Source organism: Crinia signifera, chromosome 7 (genome assembly GCF_055691185.1).
Source record: "Crinia signifera chromosome 7, ASM5569118v1, whole genome shotgun sequence".
In the NCBI taxonomy this organism is placed as follows: Eukaryota; Metazoa; Chordata; class Amphibia; order Anura; family Myobatrachidae; genus Crinia; species Crinia signifera.
Window position 1 is genome coordinate 101096121 of NC_139223.1, and position 24975 is coordinate 101121095.

General features: G+C 46.3%; 1 protein-coding gene across 2 annotated transcripts in view; it reads left to right on the forward strand.

Moving 5' to 3' along the window:
- The first annotated feature begins 2787 nt into the window (after positions 1–2787).
- The window catches only part of GLS (glutaminase), a 380288-nt gene continuing 358100 nt past the window's right edge, over positions 2788–24975 (forward strand). The window contains exon 1 of one of the 2 annotated variants that reach the window (XM_083153555.1): positions 2788–3182. In XM_083153555.1, the coding sequence (XP_083009681.1) occupies positions 2896–3182 (287 nt within the window). In that variant the 5' untranslated portion in view covers positions 2788–2895. The remainder of the gene's footprint in view (positions 3183–24975) is intronic. The other variant, XM_083153554.1, reaches the window with a different exon arrangement.

Below are 24975 nucleotides of genomic sequence, written 5' to 3' on the forward strand. Positions count from 1 at the left end.
CTTGGCAACAGTGAAATGTAATTAATTATATATATCCCTTACCCCTGACCCATCTCTTCCGCTGACTCCATACCCCTGATGCAGCTATCCCCCTGGCCCCATACCCCTGATGCAGCTATCCCCCTGGCCCCATACCCCTGATGCAGCTATCCCCCTGGCAAAATACGCCTGATGCAGTTCTCTCTATGATGCCATACTAGCACAGCTCTGCCCCTGATGCCATATCCATGTCCCAGCTCTCTCACTGAGGCCATACCCGATGCAGCTCTCCTTATGATGCCATACTAGCACAGCTCTCCTTATGATGCCATACTAGCACAGCTCTCCCACTGCTGCTCCCACTCAGCAGTGGGGAAACCTCTGTCCGCGGCAGTGGGGAATCCCCGGTACGCGGCAGCCCCCCCACCATGTGGACGCGTCTCCTGTGTGCAAAGAGCACAGGGGCCATTGTCAGCTACATCCAAGCGGGGACACCGAGTGAGAGCCGGGGGAGCGGACAGGAGGGGGGTGCTGGTGCGTTGGTGCTGACCGCTGCGCCGTGGGAGGTGCCTGCCCCGCCGGAGCTGTCACTCTGAGCAGCCTCCTCCCAGTGTGTTAAGGAATACTGACTTACTGAGGTCTGCACGGAGCACAGGGGGGGCTGTCGGCTACATCCAGCCGGAGCCTGAGGGACGCGATCCAAGTGGCTGCCCCAGTGCAGGGACCGGACAGACAGTAGGAAGCTGAAGAGGGGGGGGGGGGGGGGTGGAGCAGGTGTCGGGGCGCCGCTAGTCTAGGAGTTGAATCCTGGCTCACGCTGAGCGAGAGCCGGGGGACCAGACAGGAGGGGGGTGCTGGTGCTGATCGCTGCGCCGCGACAGTGGGGAGGCTCGGTTCGACGCAGGGCTACCCCACGTTCCGCCATGGCTATTTTTATCTTGCACCAGACCAGAGCTCACGGCGGTCTGATTGGCTGCTGAACCGCAAACTGTGATTGGCCCCCGATGCCGCGGCGTACCTGCTCCTTAGGGATGGACTCTGTGCCTCTGTCTCATACCGCGGCGCCAGGTAGATTAATGACTACTTGACCTGTTACCGCAAGTGCACCCAGCGATGACCAGATTCTGCTTCCTCCCCAACAAAATCTGGTCGCCAGGAAGCAGAATCTGGTCGCCGTGGCGACCTGGCCCCCGGGGTTTGTCGAGCCCTGTCTTAGTAGATTGTAATTGTAAAAATTCTTCCTTAGATACGAAAGATTTTTACATCCAATCCATAAATTGTGTTAAAACCTCATTCTGAGACAAAGTAGAGGTTGGAGGTTTAGCACAATCCTCACAGGAAGAACTTTTATGTTTGTCTGGTAATACTTTATCACATTAAAGACATTTCATCATAGTATGTTTCTTCTTAGAAACGCTCTTCTTGCTTGGAGAAGCAGAAAGCACACTAAAATATATATAAAAGAATATATAACTAAAAAATAAAACATCTAATAGCTCCCTAAAAATAAGAGCTTACCGCAAGGGGGAACTCCGCTTATGGTGAGTCACCTGACCTTCATGATAAACCAAGAAAAAATGGTCCGCCCTCCGGGTGCATCATACCCGGAAGTAGCCACATGCTGGATGCTATACACCCACTCTCCTCACTCCAGCGTGACCGGAGACCGTGTGAGACAATAGCTGCACAGCGCAGGTAAGCAGCATATAGTAATAGCTGCATGCGATCGTTGTGAGTATCCGGGACTCGCTTACCGGGAAGCAGAGCTCGCCACCGCACCCGGTGTGCTCCTGCAGCCTGATGCTGCTAGTATACTTACACAGGATGGAAGCTCTGAAGGCCACCTGATTCCATCCCCCCGGGCAGCCAACCCTGAGGTAAGTCCTGCAAAATAAAATAACATCCTACTCTGTCTAACCTTATAGGAGACAGGAAAAAAGACATAGAGGAAGGGGAGGAGTGAAGTTATGTACCCCAGATGGGCGGAGACTATTCAAAAAAAAATCACCATGTCTAATCCTAGGAATAAGGGAAATATCCCTAAGTATGGCTGCCATGGGATCGTAGAAGAAATACCTTTCACCATAAGGACCTAACATCTATGGGACCATTAAGGTCCTTTACGCTTAAGGAAAGATAGCATTATCACTATAAAGCTGGCCTATTCCCCCTCACCATAAGGACCTAACATCCATGGGTTCAGAAAGGTCCTTACGGTGAAGATAAAATAGCAATATCATTATAAAGATGGTATATTCCACTTCACCATAACAACATAATAGCTATGGGTCCATAAAGGTCCTTATGGTGAAGGGAAAATAGCATTATCACTAAAAAGCTGGCTGATTCCCAATCATCATAATGACCTAACATCTATGGGTCCATAAAAGTCCTTATGGGGAAGGGTGTATAGCATTATCCCTAGAAAGCTAGCTAATTTCCTTTTACCATAAGGTCTTAACATCTATGGGTCCATAAAGGTCCTTATGGTGAAGGGAAAAATAGCTTTGTCACTAAAAAGCTCACAGATTCCCCTTCGATTGCAGGATTTGAGCACTAGGGGCAAAAAAAAAAGTCCTTACGGTGAAGGGGAAATCGCCTGCTCGCTAATGATTTAGCTAATTTCCCTTCACCATAAGGACCAGGCCCTTACCACGAAGGGCATATAGACACAGTTATTATAGATGCTGCCCCGCCCACTCTCTTCTTTACTGCATAGACTGTCTACTCTCTCCCAATAGGAAGCTTTTCAGGTGACAGAGAGTCAGACCAGCCATTGAGAACGGACAGATGATAAGACTCGCCTGGCCCCGCCTCACCAAGAGAGGGAGGTGTACGTCAGAGGCGGCCAGTCTCTGCATACAGCAATAGTAGGAGGGAGACACTGACAGCAAGATCGTACATTATACCTTCAGCATGCTGCGTCTAAGGAGCGTCTCCTTTCTCGCGCAAGTGTTGTACCCCGGCATTAGGAGGTCCTTGGAAAGCGTTATAAGGACCGGGGCGCTCAGCGGCGTTGCCAGATGGAATGTCTGTAACGGGAGAGGAGGAGAGAACGGCGAGATGAGATTATGGATGATACAAGCCCGGTTACCCCAAATAAGGCGCTTTTGTTCTAAATCTAGTGACTCTGTGGACAGTGCGGGTGAGAAGACTGCGGAAGAGGTTGCCGGGAACCCAGCGGTAACACAAGCTCCGAAGGAGTAAGTGGCTTCAACATAACCCGAAGTTTATGCCTCCTTGTGCGTTTAAGGGTGTGCCGTGACGTCACGGGCTGGTTACGGATTCTGGGACATCTCATTGTTGCTACACGGGCGGGGGCGGATATTGTGCTGAGGGGTTTCTCAGTTACCGTCATGTGGCTAATATACCCCTACAATAGTGTGGACTGGACCGAAGCCTGACGGCACAGTGCTGCGTAGATCCGCTTAGACACATAGTGGGTTTATTAATAATCCAGTACGTCAGTGCTGAGCTTGGCGCTGTTTTTTCACTAATAAATCGGTGTTTAGTGCATAACGCATACCCTCCAACATGACCCATTGCATTCGGTACACAATGCTCTGCTCCTGGACTTCCCTGGTAATGTAGAATTGCCAGCACCTGTGTGGAACTAGGTAATTGACGAGAAGGTTGTTTCAACACAGGTGATGACAATCATACATTACCAAGGACGTCCAGGAACAGAGCATTGTGTACCGAATGTAATGGGTCATGTTGGAGGGTATGTTAATAACGGTACCATGTATTCGAAAGGAAAAGCTGTTATTTATGACATACTTATACACATGGGATTAGCGGAAGGGGTGAAGTACCTGTTTGCTGCGCATGGTACTTGTCTCCTGTTCTTACAATAATGTGCTGGGTACCACATGATGTGGGTGATAAACTGCAGCCACCTCATGCCCTGTGACCTCCTCTGAAACATTATTTACCAATCCTGCCTATGAAACAGCTGGCTTATTATATTTTCAATATGGTAGGATGATAGCTGGCCTAAAGTTACTTGATAATGTACAATGTTAGCCCTCAGTGATACCCAGTATTTGTGCAACAGAATTAGGGATGGCCATCGGCACATCTCCCATCGATGGTTGCCATCGATGGCTTCTAGAGCAGGAACCATCGATGGCTATAAACCATTCTCTCTCACACCATCGATGGTTCCTGCCATCGCTTAGCCGCGCATGCGCAGAGCAACGGGAAGGGTCGCAGCGGGCAGCCTGCTCGGCTGGGATCCGTGCGCATGCGCAGAAGAAACTTTAGCCATCAATCCAGTTTAAGTTTCTTTTGCGCATGCGCACACCTTCCGGCGGCGCCGGCCGCCCACAGCGATGCTGCTGGACGCAATGACGCTGAATTGCTAACATGGGAAAATGTGACGTGTGCTTGCAAGGTCAACTTAAAAAAATCCTATCTTTGCACAATGCTTCTTATTATGGAAGAACTGTAATGTTGGTCTTATTTTGAAGCTAAGGACCACAGTTTTCCTAAATAGTTTTAGCTTTAACTATTAACTTATATTTCAAAATTACATGATTTGACCTTTAATATCTAAAACAGTGTACTTTTAATTTTTATTGTACATAAAGTATGTCCTTCAGTTAAATATAATCTCTTTTTGGTACAAGTTTAATCTTGAGATGCATTTGGTTACATGAGTAAAAAAAAAAGGTGAAAATTATACATATCGCAATTAATGATTATTATGAAACCTGATTATTATTAGGAGATTTTTGAACAAAAGCATGATGTATAATGCTGTATACAATTCTAAAGATAACTTACAAGGCAGTGCTGCCGGTACTTATTTCCTAGCACGGCGCCCATCATATCGTATACCATAAGCCTTACAATGGTATGCAATGTGACGCGATGGCAGCCGATGTTATACAATTTAAAATCGTATACCATGGCATTGTATGCCATATACAATGGTATACGATTTTAAATTGTATAAGCACCCTAATGGGTGTTTTCAATGTTAAATGGACCCCTATAAGATTATTAATTTTATAAGCACCGTAATGGGTGCTTACAATGTTAAAAGAACCCCCACGCCACCCCCAGTATCAACGCTAAGTCGAAGGGTGGCGAGCGCAGTGGTACGCGTCCTCTGACCTTTTCATACCCCCACTATCCACGTCGGCGTGGAGTTGATTTTAGATAGTGTGGTGAGCCCGAAGCGTGGTGAGCGGACGCGGAATACATGTAAAGTAATACGCGTCCCCTCGTGGGGCTCGCTGCGCTCGTCACACTATCTTAAATCAACTCCACGCCGACGTGGATAGTGGGGGTATGAAGAGGTCGGACGACGCGTACCGCCGCCACGCTTCGGGTTGGCGTTCATAGTGGGGGTGACGTGGGGGTGCATTTAACATTGTAAGCACCCGTTACGGTGCTTATACAATTAAAAATCGTATAGGGGGCCAAAATCGCATCATATGGCATTCGATGCGATACAATGCATAAGTTGCCATACGATTGAAAATCGTGGGCGCCGTGCTAGGAAACAAGTACCGTGCTGCCTCCTCCTCAGCAATGCTTTCTATGTGTTTTGGGTGTCCACAGCAGTCAGTGTGTAGCTGCATCTGTTTCTGGTCCAATTATCAATCTAATACCCCTTTCAGACAGAGAAAACAACTAGATAATTTTCCGGCACAAGCCAAGTTGTTTTTCTGTCTTTTAAGGGTCAATTGGGGTCGGAAATTACCAGGTTTTTCCCCGTGTCCCACGTATTGTGAGCTGTCTGAAAGGTTGTGACCCAGGTTGCGGAAACCGACGGTGATTTGATGACCTGGAGGGGAACTGGCAGATTGGCTGAGCGTGTGGGTCTCTGTGACAGGCTGAAAGGGCGTGGCAGGAGAGCTGGTCATGTGAGGTCATTATGGAGCTGCAGATGATACAGCATGGTGCACCTCACTGGCAGAAATTGTGCCCTTCTCCTGCTGGCATAACTGTGCCAGGTAGCACAGTATCAGCAGCTGCATCATGATCTCATTTGCTGTGGAAAACCGCAAGTACTCAGGAACTCCAAGCTACTCAGTAGTAATTGGTGGCTGGCGATAGTTTGTTACCCACACAGTGAGAAGAAATTTTTGATTAAGCACAGAGGGGGTTATTCTCATTCACTCGGAAAGGCACAAACACTCTCTAATGGACAAAACCATATGCACTGCAGATGGGGCTCATGTAACATGTGCAAAGAGTTCGATTTGGGTGGGGTTTTACTTCAAACTGATAGCTATATTGCAGTGTAAAAATAAAGCATGCCAGTATTTACCCTGCACAGAAACAATAAAACACCCAAATCTAACTCTCTATGCACATGTTACATCCGCCTCACCTGCAGTGCATATGGTTTTTAATCCATTAGAGAGTGATTGTACCTTTCCGAGTGAATCAGAATAACCCCCAGAGTTATGTGTACAATGCACTATATTGTGTACTTGATTACCTGCCCGTGTGCTGTAAATAATGTCAATAAAATTGACCGCATGTTGCGCGATGGCCATACATAGACACTATTAGACGTGCTGTATCAGGGGTCCTTAAACTGTTTTGCTCTGGGACCCCCTCAGACAATAAAAATAATTACAGGACCCCAGCAAGTAACTGCAGAAGGTCATCACATTTTTGGTCAGCAGACCGCACAGACATGGCAGCATCGAGGAGGCTAATTGTTTGTTTGGTATTTAAGGCGCTTGTATTAATAAAATATATGGGTATAAGTACACGAAAAATAGAAGTGAAATAGAAATAAATATAAAAATAGAACCAATGTGCTTGCCTGTGAAAAAAAGGGGATTCGTGGTAAAAATGTTTACAGCTCCCTTTGGGAGTAAGTTATATTAGTGTTTTGCGGTGGTTCCGGGGATCACGCATGTGACTGCAAACCTACACTGTCCCTACAATAATTTCCTTCGTTTGTCAGGTTCAGTGTGGCGCTGTCAGGATTTTATTCTGCGTATCCGTCTCCCGGTCCTCCGTCCGGCTAGCTGTACCGGAAATTGAGGAGGCACATACTGATGTGAGGAGTCTAAAATTACAGACAATTCAACAGATTTTTCATACTCCATGAGTCACTGACTGAGATTAAAAAGTCCTCATCCTGATGGTCAGCAACATGGAGTCAGGACCCACTTTGGGATAAGGACCCACAGTTTAAGAACCACTGTGCTATATCTTCTGGACAGGCCCTATTTAGAAGCAGGTCATAGTATTGCTATTTACTTGATACAAATACATATTAGTGATAAATATAAGCAAGGCATCACCTTTAGAGAGCTATCGCCACCCCTTAAAGTGTTAAGACAGTGGTTCCCAAACTGTGTGCCATGACTCCCTGGGGTGCCTTGGATTGGTGGTCAAGGACCAATTCAAATTATTTATGGTCAATGTAAAAGTCAATAATAAAACCTGTGGACAAACTGAGGCTAATCCTGTCCCTCATCCATAATTAAACCTTTGTATGACATATAAAACAATGTACTTTTCTCGTTCATCCAGCAGGGGACACTGGCGAGCTACAGTGGGTAATTAGAGCTGGCTTGCTGGGAGCTGGCGCACTATAACTTTAAGAAGCTGGCTCCTCCCCTCTAATACCCCACAATCCCCAGTTAGAAAATTTGTGCCGAGGGAGCTGGATACGCAGGGGCATAGCTCCTGCTACTTTCTCAGGTCTTTATCTTTTCTAACTTGTCTATTTCTGTCAGCTCCTCTTATTAGTAACTATGGTACTTATGTAATATCTGGGCTCCCGTTTTTCTTATGAGACTGCGTCCCCTCGCCACGGTTCGGGCACGGTGGCTCGCTGCGCTCGCCACACTATATAAAATCAACTCCATGCGTAGTTGGATAGTAGGGGTATGAAAAAATGGGGTGCATTTAACATGGGAGCCCAGATAAGACATAAGTACCGTAACTTCTAACTAAAACAGGAGCTGTGCGCCGCTGGACTGATCCAGCTTGTCTGTCAGGGCCTCAGACAAAGGCACCTGCCCAGACCTCTGGTGTGCCTGCGGACCCCCACCAAAGGGACCGTCATACACCTCAAGCCTGTCACCGGGGACCCGGTGAGTACTCTCCCAGCGCGGCGTTGCGAGCGCTAGTTTCACTTTGGCAGAGCGCCAGGGCAGCACTTCTCCCAGCGTGACACCCGCCGGGAACTCGGCGGTTACACCTGCGGGGGGGGGGGGTCGGCGTTTCTCTGCATCTCTGGTTCTGTGAGTGGGCGCCGGCGGCAGCTCAAGTGCGGTAGCGCTCACGTGGCCGGCGCCATCTTTAACTATTTATATGCCACAGAGGGGGGATATACACGCGGTTTAATAGTATTGTTATACTATGTTAATGTTGACACTGCCTTCTTTTTAGGAGTGAACAGCAAGGTTTGGAGTCTGCTCATTAACCCCTTCAGGTCTTCCGGCTTTGTAGCAGGGGACTTTATTGCTAGTGCCTAGCATTGGCTTAAAGGGGATATTTATTTGAGAGGGATTCAGGCAGTATCTTACCTCTGGTGCCCTGCAGTCTCCAGTACCCATCACTTGCCTGTCGTGTGAGTGTGTGTGGTCACCCCTGTTTTTTCTGTGTATTATTCTGTTTGCCTTACAATGACTGGCAAGGCAACTTCCACAAAAGCCTCTCAAAAGGCTTTCACATGTGTGTCTTGTGGATCAAAATTTTCACAGACATCCCCTGATAGTAAGGCCACCTCTTGTGAGGCCTGCCTGGCGGCATCTAAGGTGTCGGCCGACCCTCTGACGGTATCTCCGCCGTGGGCTGGTGTCTTGGTAGGGGCCATGTCAAAACTGTCCTCAGAGCTGGCGGAAACCCGCGCAGCTCAACCAGCATGGGTCTCTACCCTAGCTAGGTCCATGGACTCCTTGGTTAATTCCATGTCGACCCAGAGAGACCAACCTCTGCGTCCTAAACGCACCCTAGCTGCTTTACAGGATTCGGATGATGTGGATCCGGATGTGGATCCAGATCTGGGAATGGATATGGATGATGACGCACCCCCACAGGAGGTAGAGCATCAACCGTCCCCGGTGGGGGTGGAAGCTCTCATCGTAGCGGTGAAACAGGTCCTTAATTTCCCTGAGGAGCCTGAAACAGTTGCTCAGATCTTGATTTGTTTGCCGTTCCTGCAAGGCCTATAATAGTGTTCCCATTTCCCAAGCAGGATCAACTGACGGCGGCCTGGCAAAATCCTGATAGAAAATTTCAGGTCCCAAAACGGTTTCTTACAGCTAATCCGTTTCAACCTTCTGCTTTAGCAAAGTGGGTAACAACACCGCCTGTGGATGCTTCTGTATCAAGACTGTCTAAGAAGACCACCCTTCCGGTCCCAGGAGCCTCCACGCTGAAGGATCCGTCTGACAGAAAGCTTGAGAATACCCTCAAAGCTATTTACGTGGCTGCTGGGACCCAGTTACATCCAGCAGTGGTTTCAGCCTGGGTGAACAAGGCCATCTCCAGATGGTCTGCCCAACTTATTCAAGGTCTGGATGACTGTGTCCCTCCTCAGGAACTTCGCTTACTAGCGGAACACATCCATGAATCGGCAAGCTTCTTAGCAGATGCTTCTAAAAATATCACTGATTGCAACACGCATTTCGGCCAACTCTATTGCAGCACGCCGGGCACTGAGGCTGCGCACCTGGCAGGCTGATGTGGAATCCAAAAAGGCGGTGGAGGCCCTTCCTTTTACAGGGGACATGTTATTTGGTCCGGAAATGGACAAGTGGATCTCCCAGGCCACTGGAGGGAAGTCCACTTTCTTGCCGTCGGCACCTCCTCCAACTAGACGCCAATATGCGGGTCCATCTTTCCAGTCCTTTCATCAACCGCAGTCCTTTCGGGGACGGGGCAGAGGTGCCGCCTCCTCCTCCTTTAGGGGCGGCAGAGGCAGGGCTAGAGGACAGGCCAATACCAGACCTCAGCAGCCCAAACCCCAGGATAAACCAGCTGCGTGACTATCCGCCAGCAATGCTGGGGAGTTCGCAGGTCGGCGCCCGTCTACTGGATTTTAACGAGCGGTGGCGGGCCACGACTTCAGACCCCTGGACTCAACTTATTGTTTCGGAAGGTTACAAGATCCAGTTTTCGGGACGGCCCCCTTCCAGGTTTTTCAGGACAGGCCTGCCGCACAATCCAGAAAAACGGTTGTCTCTTCAACAGGCAATCCAGAAGCTCTTGCGAACTCAGGTGATAACTCCGGTTCCGGTAGAGGAAAGGGGAAAAGGTTTTTATTCCAATCTTTTTGTTGTCCCCAAGCCAGACGGTTCAGTCAGGCCTATCCTCAACCTCAAGGCTCTCAATTTATTTGTACAGTACCAGAGGTTCAAGATGGAGTCCGTTCACTCCGTGATAGCATCCCTGGAGCCTCAGGAGTTTTTAGCATCCCTGGACATAAAGGATGCTTATCTTCATGTCCCCATCTGGATTCATCATCAATCGTTTCTCAGATTTGCGGTTGGTCAAGAACACTTTCAGTTTCGGGCTCTCCCGTTTGCTTATCATCAGCCCCTCGAGTGTTCACAAAGCTTCTGTCGGTCCTAATAGCTCACTTGAGGCTCCAGGGCCTCAATATAGTCCCCTATCTCGACGACCTACTGATAAAAGCCCCATCACCGGCCATTTTGCAGGAACACTTACGGATGATGATTCAGTTTCTGACCCCGCATGGCTGGATAATAAACTACCCGAAGTCAGTACTCTCTCTGACGCAGCATCTTCAGTTCATAGGTCTGATCTTGGACACAAAGAACCGGAAAGGGATTCTTCCAGAGGACAAGGCAGCAGCCATCCGGGTTCTGGTGCTTCAGGTACTTCAAAACAGGCGGGTTCAGATACTTCTTTGCATTCGTCTCTTGGGGAAGATGGTGGCGGCCTTTCCCGCACTCCAATTCGGCAGGTTCCACTCACGGACTCTTCAATTGGATCTGCTAAGCCAATGGTCGGGCTCGCATCTCTTTATTCACCAAAGAGTGCAGCTGTCCAGACTCACGAGATTGTCACTCGCCTGGTGGCTACACAGACAGACTTTGACTCAGGGCCGCAGGTTCGCGATATGGGACTGGATCGATCTCACGTCCGACGCCAGCCTCTCGGGGTGGGGGGCAGTCGTTCTGACGCATCGATTTGCAGGGACTGTGGACTCAGTCGGAGTCTCGACTGTCAATCAATGTGCTCGAGCTGAGGACAATTTTCAACGCCCTCACAGCGGCCCAGTGAAGATACAGTCGGACAATGCGACGGCGGTTGCATACGTGAACCGACAGGGGGGAACGAAGAGCCGCATCGCCATGAAGGAGGTTTCCAGGATTCTTCGTTGGGCAGAACGACAGGAGGTTATCCTAACTGTTAGGTTTCGGGTGTGACCCTGCAGCCGGGACTGCTGTTTAGGACAGCCACGGCAAAACCCTACACTGCCTCTGTTGTTACCCCCCTGTCCCGTTCTCGTTTTGCTCGCCTGGAGCTCGGCAGTCGGGATTCAATGTCCCGAGCGGCGAGAAGGGGGCGTGGCCGCGAGTTGATGACGAAAATAGATGAGCTTCGGCCGGGAGCTCGCCTATTTCCGGCTTTTCTCGGTAGAACAAGCCCGACAGCATTGAATAGGGCCCCGCAGCCATCTCCCCCGTCGGGAGATGGCTGCGGGTGAACGACAAAGATTGAATACCCCCCTAAATATAGTATAAATGACACTATAATGGAAACTACTGAGGAAGATAGGGTATCACTATTTTAGTGAACTTAAAGGCAGGTAGGCAATGTAACAAAGCAATGAAGAAGGCCAGTCAGATGCTTGGTTGCATAGGGAGAGGTACTTTATCAGTAGTAGAAAGAAAGAAGTAATAATGCCAATGTATAGTTCATTGGTACTACCTCATCTAGAGTACTGTGTTCAGTTCTGGAGGCCATATCTCCAGAAGGATATAAATATATTAGAGACTGTACAAAGAAGGGCAACTAAAATGGTGCATGGCCTACATCACAAAACTTACCAGGAAAGACTAAAAGATCTTAATATGTATACTTTAGAGCAGAGAAGGGAAAGGGGGGACATGATAGAAACTTTCAAATATCAAGCGTTTTAACAAGGTACAGGTGGGAGACATTCTTCACAGGAAGAGAAGCAACCGAACACGAGGACATGCACTGAAACTAGATAGGCATATTGATATTCTACCAAAAAAATAAGGATCAAATATGGTTTGAGTTAACATGTTTATAAAATGGGCAGACTAGGTGGGCCAAGTGGTTCTTATCTGCCGTCAAATTCTATGTTTCTATGTCCCAAAACATGAAACAAAATTTTGTACCATCTCAGGCACTGACATTGAATGCCAAGCAATCATTTTCTCGCACACATTTAATGCCAGTTAAAAGTTTGTTCTGGAAACTATGGTTTTCGTTATAATTTGGATAAGGGATACTTACTCAAAATATCTCTATCTAATCTCTATATAATTAAATAGCTAGACAGATGGTAAACGATTTATCAACGTTTCAATACCATAAATGCAGTAATTTCATCAGGATGCAAATAACAAACTATACCCTAAGTGCAATTCAAACAAACTCTGGGGGATGTCCTTCATGGCGGTTGATGAAGTCATCACGCTCGGCATGTGGGGCGCTGTATGACGTTTCACATGACGTGTACCGCCACCAAGGAAACATCAAAACAGTTTAAAAGAGGGGACTAGTGGAATTACATAAAAAGCTCAAAATATGATACTTGTTTCCTAGCACGGCGCCTGCGATTTTGATTGTATCCATTGGGTCCAAATAAATTGCGTCCATCGCATGCAACCAAATCGCATGCGATGCGATTTTTGCATCAGAACCCATGTAAAATGGTCGCTGAGACCCGATTTTACATTGGGCCTAATGTTAAATGCCCCCCAGACCCCAATTTTCATTGAATACCCACCCTGCTGGGTCAAATGCCCCCCCATTGTTAACACCACCCCACAATGAACACCAACCCGAAGCGTGGCGAGCGCAGCGAGCCCGCATGGGGCGGCTGTACGGGTCCTCCTACCTTTTCATACCCCCACTATCCACGTTGGCGTGGAGTTGATTTTATATAGTGTGGCGAGCGTAGCGAGCCACCGAGCCCGAAGCGTGGCGAGCGCAGCGCATTACTTCACAGGTATTACGCGCCCCCTCGCGGGGCTCGCTGCGCTTGACACGCTTCGGGCTTGGTGGCTCGCTGCGCTCGCCACACTATATAAATTGAACTCCACGCCGACGTGGATAGTGGGGGTATGAAAAGGTCGGAGGACGCGTACCGCCACCCCTCGCGGGCTCGCTGCTCTCCTCACGCTTTGGGTTGGCGTTCATCGTGGGGTGGTGTTAACAATGGGGGGGGGGGGCATTTCACATGTAAAATGCCCATAAGGGTGGTTATACAATGAAAAATCGGGTCCATTGGCCCATTTAACATTGTTCCCTATGTAATATAGCGTCCATCGCATCGGTCGAATCACATGCCTTAACTTAAGGCATGCGATCACCTGCGACGGGCGCCGTGCTAGGAAACAAGTACCCAAAATATTTACTCAACTTAAATAGACTTAAAGTGCAGGTAATAGATTACTCTTAATTATGCAATATAATGATAACAATAATGGCAACCGATTACCATATGAACAGAAGTTCTATCAGTCTCATTGACTACACTAGTGAGATTTGACCCAATTTCCATGGATTGGGGTGATAAATCCGACCAAATCATATATTTGGCATGCCCTGCTGACCCGATGAGCGGTCCCGTGTGCATTGGATTGAGTCGGAAGGAGGGATGGGCTGCACATAAGCGCGCGGGGGACACAGACAATGGCCCGGGGGAAAACAGGCGGCAGCTGGGGGATGCTGTGAGCTGGCCAGGGGACCTGAGAGGCGGGCATGGAAAGCCGTGCAGGGATTCAGTATGAAATCCCGGCGGACGGGATCCCGGCGTTCAAAATCCCGACGCCGGAATCCCGACCGCCTAAATCCCGACAAGGGGGGACGTGGATCGCCCCCCCTTGCGGGCTCGCTGCGCTTGCCACGCAGCGGGCCCGGTGCCTTGCTACGCTCGGCACGCTAATTTATTCTCTCTCCAGGGGTGCCATGGACACCCACGGAGGGAGAAAGTGTTGGGATTCCGGCGTCGGGATTCCGACCGCCGGGATTTTAACTGCATCCCCCGGGCGCTCTTAATTAAAACCCAAAACAACCCCATACAAATGAATGGTCAGCGAGTGATTGGCTGAGAGAGCTCTCAGCCAATCACTCACTGCCCATTCATTTGTATGTTTTTTTTTTTTTTTTTATTGTAGCTTGGTTCCTGGCTCCCCCGCCACCTATTTGCATCTCCTCCTATGGGCTCCTGGCTCTCCCTATCACCTTTTGCATACTGGCTATCGCCGCCTGCAGCTCCCCGTGATTTTACATGTGATAAATCGCATACGATTTATCACATGTAAAACATGGCACATCAAGTGTCTAATCGTATGTGACCTGTCCCGGGGAGCTGCTGGGGAAATTATCCTTTTGGACAAGTTGTCCTAATGTATAGGGCCTTTGCACTGAGGAGTACAAAAAATAGAAAAAGATAAGATAAACACTATAACCGACCATACAGAAAAAAATACATGCATGTGGATCATAATGCAATGTATAGAATGCTTATCAAATATATAGCTGTACAAGGAGAAGGAGAAGGAAGAGGGCATCATAGGGCCCAGTGGGACTGCTGGTAGTCCAAGAGTCCCCCATCCAGTCCACTGGACGCAATGCTTACACACCAACGGGCTAGCTAAGGATATAAGGAGGACCTCAGTGAATTAGGCAGCTAATGCCCAAAGCTTCATTAAGGCCTCTAGAGTGTCTAACCGATAAATCCACCTGGTTTCACATTGCAACAATTTAAGGCACCTATTGCCTCCTGATATTCGGTGGGATATAATCTATCATTCGGTATTTACAGTAAGTGCAGGTAGAGAGCGTTTCATCAAAAGAAAATGACGTGGAACCGTAAGATCACTATGGCCTTTTTCGATGGCTTTCCCAATTGTAGATTGGTTTGTTGTCATACTTCTTTAAACGACCTTTCAGTCTTACCGATATATGAAAGGCTGCAAATTTGGTACATTACGTATTTAGTATCACACCTCAAAGTGTGTTTTTTATAGAGTATTTTATTCCAGAATGAGGATGGTAAAAAGGGTACTTGTGTATTATAGCGGCGCTCCCGATGTTGGTCGTATGATGTTTTTATCGCATGCCATACAACCGATGCGACGTGATTTTACACCAGTATTCGATTAAAAATTGGACAAGCACCCTAATGGGTGCTTACAATGTAAAATGCACCCCCACACCACCCCCCACTGTAAACGTGAACCCGAAGCGTGGCGAGCGCAGCGAGCCCACGTCTAATGACCTTTTCATACCCCCACTATCCACGTCAGCGTGGAGTTGATTTTATATAGTGTGGCGAGCGTGAAGCGTATACATGTGAAGTTATGCGTGTCCCCTCGTGGGGCTCGCTGCGCTCGCCACGCTTCAGGCTCGGTGCCGAGCTGCGCTCGCCACACTTTATAAAATCAACTCCACGCCGACGTGGATAGTGGGGGTATGAAAAGGTCGTAGGACGCGTACCACCGCCCCTCGCGGGCTCCCTGCGCTCGCCACGCTTCGGGTTCACGTTTATAGTGGGGGGTGGCGTGGGGGTGCATTTAACATTGTAAGCACCCATTAGGGTGCATTTAACATTGTAAGCACCCATTAGGGTGCTTATACAATTTATAATCACATCCCATCGCATTGTATGGCATTGTATGCCATATACAATGTCATACAATGGTGTGTGTGTGTGTATATATATATATATATAGAAACCTTTCCAAATGATGAAAAGATCCGAACCATTATCATGCATGGTAACTGCAACAACTGGGCAGAGCAGTGGACAACCCACCCTGCTCCATCTTTATCAGAGCAGGTCCGCAGTGGTGCTATTTCAAAACTCGAGGTGACTATAATGGAGCCGGGTGGTTTTTCCACCACTCTGCCCATCTGTTGTCTCTAACACAAGCCACTACTCTGCCCCAATGCTTCCTGGCAAATCTGGTCCCCAGGAAGCAGAATCTGGTCACCATGGACATGGCCCTTGGGTATTGTCGAGCCCTGTCTAAACCTCTAAGAATTAGGCTTTCTGACTTACCTCATTATATTTAATTGAAGACTATCGGGGTATATCATAACTGAATGTCTTATTTACCTGTTTTCTTTGTAACTTTACCCTGGAGTTATTTTATCAATAAACTAAAGAAAAATTGTCAGCTTGATCTTTGCTCTAAGGATTCACTTGCCTGTTTTGAGGCTTGCTTCATTCATGTAATACCATAGTTACATATAGTTGAGGTTCAAAAAAACTTGTCCATCAAGTTCAAGCTTATACAGGACCCGTTAGAGCAGGGGTGAGGAACCTGGGGCCGTATGCGGCCCCCGTAGCCGTCTGAGTGGCCCTCCCACCGACCAGGCGGCTATGCCAGGAGTCAAGTAGAGGGGAATTCTCACGAGAGGTCGGTAGTTCTTGCAAGATTCCTCTTAATCAACAGCAACTGGAGACTGTCAGTCGTATTCAGCGGCAGGCGCCGGAGTGTGGGACGGCTGCAGCAGGGCGATTTGTAAGATACATTTTTACATATGGCCCCCGAAGGATTTTTTTCCCCATACAAACGGCCCTTGGCACAAAAAAGGTTCCCCACCCCTGCGTTAGAGAGTATAGACTAGATGTGATATCCCCATTACAGTTTTACGTTTGTTCCAACTATTGGCTAAATAGTTATTAGTTGTACCCTTAATGTATTTTTTCATCCTTGATTTAGACGGGTTATTTTTTTCCCCCAGGAACCTCCCCCTTTGGTATAAATCCCTGCTCCTCCTTTTCCTGGATGTCTTTCTCCTGTCTCCTACAGTTATATGGAATAGGTAGTGTTACTTTTGTGTTTAAGACCCACCTCGTTATGCAGGGTTCACTCTGGTGGGAAGCAGCATGGGAGTGTGACCCCTGTGGGGTTCCTGTCCCTATCATATGCCTGGCTATCTTTCCAGTGTTGGAGATTGGTTGTCTGTAAGTCCCTGTATATAAGGCCTTTTCTAATTGAATTGGCAGGAAAGGGCTGGGTCTGGGGCTGCTATCTCCTAGACTTATTCTGCTGTTTTAGGGATGGTGCGCTGTTGGAGCACTATACTCCTGTCTCCCGCGTGGTGCCCAGACTACGTTTCCCTGTGAGCTGTGCGGGGAGGTGTTAGTGGCACTTCTGTTTCTGTGTGGCGCCTGGGGAGAGGACTACAGTTCCCAGGATGCATTTCGCCGTCACTTCCGCGTTCGTATTGCATCTGTATTTTCATGGGGCTTCAGGTTCCAGCTTGCAGTGCGGGCGTGTGTTCGGCAGCTACTAGCTGTGTGGGACTACTTCGTTTACCGGAAGGCCTTTCACGGACTAATGCTTCAGAGGGTGCACTCTGCAGCTATGGCGCCTATATTAAACCTGACATTTTCTGCAGTGTGAGGCAGTTTTGGCAGCATTTTTTTCTGCAGACATTCACCTGCTAAGCTAGGACACACTCTAAGGTGGCTGACCATTGCAATCATGCCTTCTGTATAGGTCCAGTTTTTATGCTGAGTTTCACAGCTAAACTGATATTTAGGCAATTTACCCTAGTCTATATTTATGCAGGTATTCTATGTTTGTGTAAGATGGACCTGCCCCCCCCCCCCCACCATAGGACCGATATTACCCCTGTGAGGTGAGTCCTATTTTGTTTGTAAGGATTAGTGTTTTTTTATTTATAGTGTTAGTAATGGGCTTTTTCTGTCTTATTCTTAGTGTGCCAGTTATTCCCCCTAAGAAGTCAACTAAAAAGAAGCATATCAATTTCAATTGCATGGCTTGTGACAAAAAAAACAAAAAACTTTGATTGTGAAAGGCATACGGCACCTGTTGCTAATCAAACTAAACTATTGCAGGACCTCATGAACTGGATGTAACAGTCATTTTGTGTCCAAGGAAAAAATTATTATGAGGTGTTTGAGTTGAAACATAACTCTTCTGAGGATTCTGGTGAAGTAAAATAAGAGACTAGAGCAGGGGTAGCCAACTCAAGTCCTTGATACCTACCAACAGTTAACGTTTTCCTTGTCTCCTCACAGAATCACAGAAGTATTTAGCTCCACCTGTAGATCTTTTAATATGTCAGTCAGTAATGAGTGCACCTGTGTACCTGCGAGGTGAGCTGGAAAACTTGAACTGTTGGTAGCTCTCGAGGACTGGAGTTGGCTACCCCTGGACTAGTGTATTTAATTTTGATACTGTGGAAAGCGTACTAAAGAACATATATAAAACTATAAGGATCAGTTGTTCAGGCGGAAGGGGAGGACTTACTTTTTGAAGATAGGTCCAAAAAGGTTAGACATTTCGCTGTTCATCAAGTCATGTTGAATTTAATTTCAAAGGAATTGTCTAATCTAGAGAAGAAGCAAGGGAAGTTATTTTGCATTGACCGCATGTATCCAGTTAAAGATGATTTTCAATGTTGTGGTCTTCTAAAGGTGGATGTTGCTGTGGCAGAGCTAACTTCTCATACTACAATTTCTCTGGAAGATGGGGCTTCTTTTAAAGACCCAATAGACAGAAGGATTGAGGGCTCACTTGGGAAACTACGCCTGTCTGCTGCTGTCTCTTTAAAAGCCAGTATTTCGATTGCTTCAGTTGCCAGGGCTTTGAGGCTCTGGAATATGACGCTTCATACCGATATTGAAGAAAAGATCTCAAGGCAGTATATACTGAAGGATTTGGAGGTAATCCAAAAAGCAGTGGAGTTCCTGTGTGAAACAAGAAAAAAGGATAAAAATATCTAAGAAAGGCGCTGGTGTATGAGTCTGTTTGGCTAATGGAGCAGCAGTCTAAAAAAAGGGGGAGTCAGCCCCAATACAATGGTAAAAAAGAAAGAGAAGTGGTCGACTGCGCTGGGTATATATAAATTGTTAACTATACACAATGAATGAAAAAAGGTCAGGTGTATGATGAAAAAAGGTTATACAATTTATTAAAATTTATCACATGTAATAAGACAATAAATAAAGATAAAAAGTGACACTGATAGTTATATTCACCCTTCGGTCGGTCATAAGAGTCCAAACCAGTTGGTAGATTTGGTGATTTGTAATCCGTTTGGAAAATTGGATGGATGGATCCACACCTGGCAATTTCTTATGGTGATGTAGCAAAGTGAGGGGCCAGTTCACTTTGTTTGTAGACCGCAGAATTGATAATTTTACCAGATGGATAGGGAGACACCGGTATTTGTGGGAAATGGTGGAACCTCTGCATTCAAACCGGGCTTTATTAAGGGGGTGGCGTACCTCCAGATGTTGTAGAGCCACGGATAGAAGTCCAGGGAACCAAGATGTTACATCCACTGTTGGTGCAATGCGGTGGTATTTAAGATGAACAGTTCTGCTGGGAGTAGAATTCTCCTAATGCAGGTGCTGGATCCAGAAAAGGTTGACACAGACCGTGGGTGTCGATTGCTGAAGTGGTATCAGGTCACTGATGCTGCACCTTGTGTGAGGCCTCTTTAGACATCATGTCATTTACAGCAAGATCTATGGCAGCTGGTGTTGCTACTAGAAGGACGTTGTGTTTAAGGTCCTGGTTCGCGGATGCCCACTCTAAGAATAGATTAGTATCCTTTCCTTTTGAGTGTGCATATCTTTTTGGTTCCAAATAACATGCCCTCATTCAGAGGCTCACAGGAGGGAAGTCTTAGATTGTCACAAGCGAAGTACACATTTCCATTACCAAATTCATTAAGACCGATGTATAGAGAGGCGAAGACCTTCAGACCAGGAAGACCATTTACACATTGAGGTTCGTTTGCCACTTCTAGATGGTCCTTTCATCAGAACATTAGAAGAAGAGCAAGACCATGATGATCATTGTCCCCCATCTGTAGGAGCACGTATTTTTCAGTTCTCAAAGAAATGGGAATTTTCAGTCAAGGACAGATGGGTACAAAAGGTGTTACGCAAAGGTTATAAGATAAAAAAATTCAAATACCAAAGAGGGACCAGTTTATACAATCGAGAATGCCTAAGTCCTCTCTAGAGGGGAAGGAACTGCTGAAGATCTTAGACCACTTATTGGACATCAAAGCTATCGAGGTTGTACCGGTTTCACAAGAGAGAAAGTGGTTTTATTCTGGTCTCTTTCTGGTGGAAAAAACTAAAGGTGGGTTCAGGACCATCATAGATTTGAGAAGACTGAACCAGTATATCAAAGTGAAGAAATTTTGTATGGAGAAGTTAAAGACAATTACATCCGGCATCAGGAAAGGAGACATTATGGTGTCTCTAGAGCTAAAGGATGCCTACTATCCTATTCCAATCCACTATCACATCGAAGATTTCTCAGGTTTTGCATCCTAGGCAAGCATTACCAGTTCACCTGTCTGCCCTTTGGGCTCGCTACCTCCCAAAAAGTATTTTTCAAAGGTGTTGGTGACTCTAGTAGCAAACCTCAGAAGGCAGGGCATCCATATTTGGACAATATTCTTGTCGCGGCACCATCCAGAGACGAAGTCGTAAAGGATTTGTACACAGTAAAGTCTATTCTCCAGTTCCATGGTTGGTTAATCAATACTCAAAAGTCAGTGGATACCAACACAAAGAATGACGTTTCGGGGTGAAATAATAGAATCTGAGAACTTCAGACTTCTTTTATCAAGAGAGAGCTGTGCAAAGATCACTGCACTCTCAAATACGCAGAAAACTGGGGCTCCATTAAGGGATTGTCTACAGCTTTTGGGATGATGTCCTCCACGATTGGTGTTATACCATGTGCCCAATGGAGAATTAAAAAATTTCAATAGGCAATTCTGGCTCGCAAAAAGAGCAGAGGCGCCGGGGCAGTGTATGTCAAGCTACGTGCTTCAGTAAGAAGATCCCTGAATTGGTGGATGGAGCCGGGCCTTGGACAAAGGGCAGCATCCCTCTATCTGATGCATTTTCTAGTTATACTGACCAATGCAAGTCAGTCAGGTTGGGGAGCTCATTTAGAGGAATACACGATTCAGGGGCATTGGACTAAGGCAGAGAGTCTAAAGTTGTCAAACTGGCGAGAAGCAGAGGCAGTCTGGAGGGCGGTCAGAGCATTCCAGCAAATAATCATTCATTCCTATTTGAGAATCTTCTCCAACAATACAACTGTGGTAGCCCACATAAACCACCAGGGGGGCACCGGAAGCAAATCTCTGATGTCAGTGATTTCCAAGGTCCTTGTCTGGGCAGAAACGAATGAACGTAAGTTCTTTTAACGGGGGTCTTTGTTCCAGGGAAGGAGAACACGTTGGCAGGATTTGCTCAGTCAGAGCAAAGTTCTTCCCGGTGAGAGGGAGCTGAATGCCAAGATCTTCAAATAAATAGTGAGCCAATTTGGAGAACCAGATGTAGATCTGATGGCTACACATGTCAACAGTAAGGTAGAGAAATTCTTCTCCACGTATTATCTTCCCCACACTTCAGCAATGGACACCTTTTTCTGTCCAGAGGAATTTCCAGTTGGGATATGTGTTCCCATCATTTCCTCTAATCCAGAGAGTCCTCAAGAAAGTGGTAGGTAGACCAAGTAGAGGTGATCATAGTCCTACCATTCTGGCCCAGGAGGGCTTGGTTTGCGACTGTTCTCGGGTTATCAATACAGGGCCCTGTACTCTCCCTCTAGTTCCAGACTTATTGCTTCAAGGATGACCAGTTCGCCCAGATCCAGCAGCATTGTCATTGAAAGTGTTCTCTTTAAGACAAAGGGCTTTATCTGATCAAGTTATTTCTGTTCTTCTCCATGCTAGGAAGGGAGTTTCATCCCTAGCCTATTATAGAATAAGGCGAGCATTTGTAACTTGGAGAGGTTCTAAAGAAAAGTTGGATAAAGTTTTTACAGCTGATCTGCTACAGTTCCTGTGTAAAGGCTTCTTTTATGGGTCAGCTACTTCAACCTTAAAGGTACAAATTTCGGCCCTGAGCATTCTATTGAATAGAAGGTTGGCAGAGGATAACCTCATCATAAGAAAGAAGGTAGGTTCAACCACCACCAGCATAGGATAAATAAAACGATACTTTCCTTCTATGGGTATAATCCTTTCTCTGTATACACTTGTATATGTCATATGTTTCCTCTGCTCAACTTGTATTCATTTGCACATGAAAAAAGAGCATATACATGACATAGTGTATACTGTTTTTAATCTATAACATGGGAACATCACATACATATAAAAACATCAAAAATGGACAACTTCACACACAATAAAAATTCCAAAGTGACTAGTGCATCAGATAAGGAACTTGGAGGTAGTTACCAGATGGCCAGTGAACCATAAACCAATACAGTTCAAAGTGAGCATGCAAGAATGATTCCACGATCGCCCGGGCACAATCAGGATCATGTGCTGCTGCAGGATAACAGTCCTCCAGTCCAGTCCAATGCCTCTGCCCGCCGACGCGTTTCAGACTCGATCTGAGTCCTTTTTCAAGGCTTTAAAAGGACTCAGATCGAGTCTGAAACGCGTCGGCGGGCAGAGGCATTGGACTGGACTGGAGGACTGTTATCCTGCAGCAGCACATGATCCTGATTGTGCCCGGGCGATCGTGGAATCATTCTTGCATGCTCACTTTGAACTGTATTGGTTTATGGTTCACTGGCCATCTGGTAACTACCTCCAAGTTCCTTATCTGATGCACTAGCCACTTTGGAATTTTTATTGTGTGTGAAGTTGTCCATTTTTGATGTTTTTATATGTATGTGATGTTCCCATGTTTATAGATTAAAAACAGTATACACTATGTCATGTATATGCTCTTTTTTCATGTGCAAATGAATACAAGTTGAGCAGAGGAAACATATGACATATACAAGTGTATACAGAGAAAGGATTATACCCATAGAAGGAAAGTATCGTTTTATTTATCCTATGCTGGTGGTGGTTGAACCTACCTTCTTTCTATTGCATACGTCTCTGGGTGTCTGAGAAACGCCCCCAGGTGATACCCACCCTAGCACAAGGTGCGCACATACAATTGCACTTGCCCCCTTGTTTTGGTACATAACCTCATCATAAGGTTCTGTAATACCATTAGAAGACTGAGACCATCTGTAAAGCCTTTTGTCACTCCTTGGGACTTACCTAGGCCTTAATTAAGGAACCATATCAGCCCTTATCGGAGGTCCCTCTAAAATGTATTAACTTGGAAAATATTTTTTTTGGTAGCTATCTTCTTCGCTAGAAGAGTGAGCGAAATTAAGGCAGTTTGGGCCGAAGAACCATATTTAAAAATGTCTGACAGAGTTGTGTTGCGAACCATCCCACATTTTTTACTCAAGGTTGCCTCATCTTTTCACCTCAATCAGGTAATTTCATTGTCTACAGTACGTTCTATCCGAATCCTAAAAATGAGGAGGAAGAGTTGTGGCACAACTTAGATGTATTAAGGAATTACTACTTATCTGGACAGATTGAAAGAAGTCAGAAAGTCCAAGAATTTGTGCCGGAAGGGGCAAGAAGAGGTTTAGCTCCTACAAAGCAGACAATCTCAATGTGGATAAGAGAACTTATCATTTTTTCCTCTGATAAAAGGTAAATAAGTTTCTTCCATTATTAAGGCAAACTCTACTAGGGCAGTGGCGACATCCTGGGCTTGGAAGGGGAAGGCTTCAATTAAGGACATGTGATGCGGCCTCTTGGTCCTCACACCTTTTTCTAAGCATTATGAGCTGAATCTGTATCTTTGCCTCAGTTTGGAGGTCAAGTTTTGCAAGGTGTCCTTAACAATTAAAATCTTTATTTTAATGGCAATTGGTGTCACCGATAATTCCGTTTCTTCCTCGAGATCCCATGGCAGCCATAATTTTCCTTCCCTTGTTGTCTTTCTTTTTTTTCCCCAGGAACCTACAGTATGTTGAGGAGACACTCGAAAGACACCCAGGAAAGAGGAGCAGGGATTTATACCAAAGGGGGAGGTTCCTGGGGAAAAAAAGTAACCTGTCTAACTCGAGGATGAGGAAGGAAACCTCTAGTTATTGGCTGCCATGGGATCTCTAGGAAACATAAAGGAATTATCGGGGAGTATAATTCCTTGTTTTTCCAGAAAATGTTTGACCAACGTTATTTTAAATGTCTTCAATATGTCGGCCATTACCACATTGCCTGGAAGAGAGTTCTGTATCTTTACTGCCCTGATTTATATTTTAAAAAAAATACCTTTCCTTCTAAGGCTACAGAATCTAATTTTGTCTTAGTTTCTGATATGAAAGGGAAGAGGTTGCCTGAAAGTTGTGAACTTCCCCTTATACATTTGTACGTGTTAAGCATATCTCCCCTTAAATGTTTATTTTCTAGTGTAAACATTCCCAATTTGACTAGTCTGTCTTTTGTCGCTTAAAGACTCCATAACTTTTATTAGCTTAGTTGCCTTTCACTGTATTTTTTCCAGCTCCAAAATGTCCATTTTGTAGTGTGGGGCACAGAATTGTACTCCAGATTCTAGGTGTGGTCTAACCTGTGCCTTGTAGAGTAGTATAATTACATGGTTTCCCCTAGTTTCCATGCCCCATTTTATACAGGCTAGTATCCTGTTTGTTCTTAGTGGCTGCAACATGACACGGAGTACCACACCCTCTTTGGACTTGGGTCCTTTTTCAATTCTGTTTTGCCCAATTCTCTTTTCCAATTAGTCACACGTTTGTTATATCTTTGAAGATGCGTAGCCTTATATTTATCTCATTCGTCAACATCTTTCGTCCAGGACACTGGGCTCAATGAAAATGTCTTTCAACAAAATTGGTCAAAAAAAAATTGTACCGTGTAGACTTTAAACTGGTTACTGGAATTTTTTTTTTTCTGTCCACAAGGCACAATGTACTGTAGTAGAATATAAAA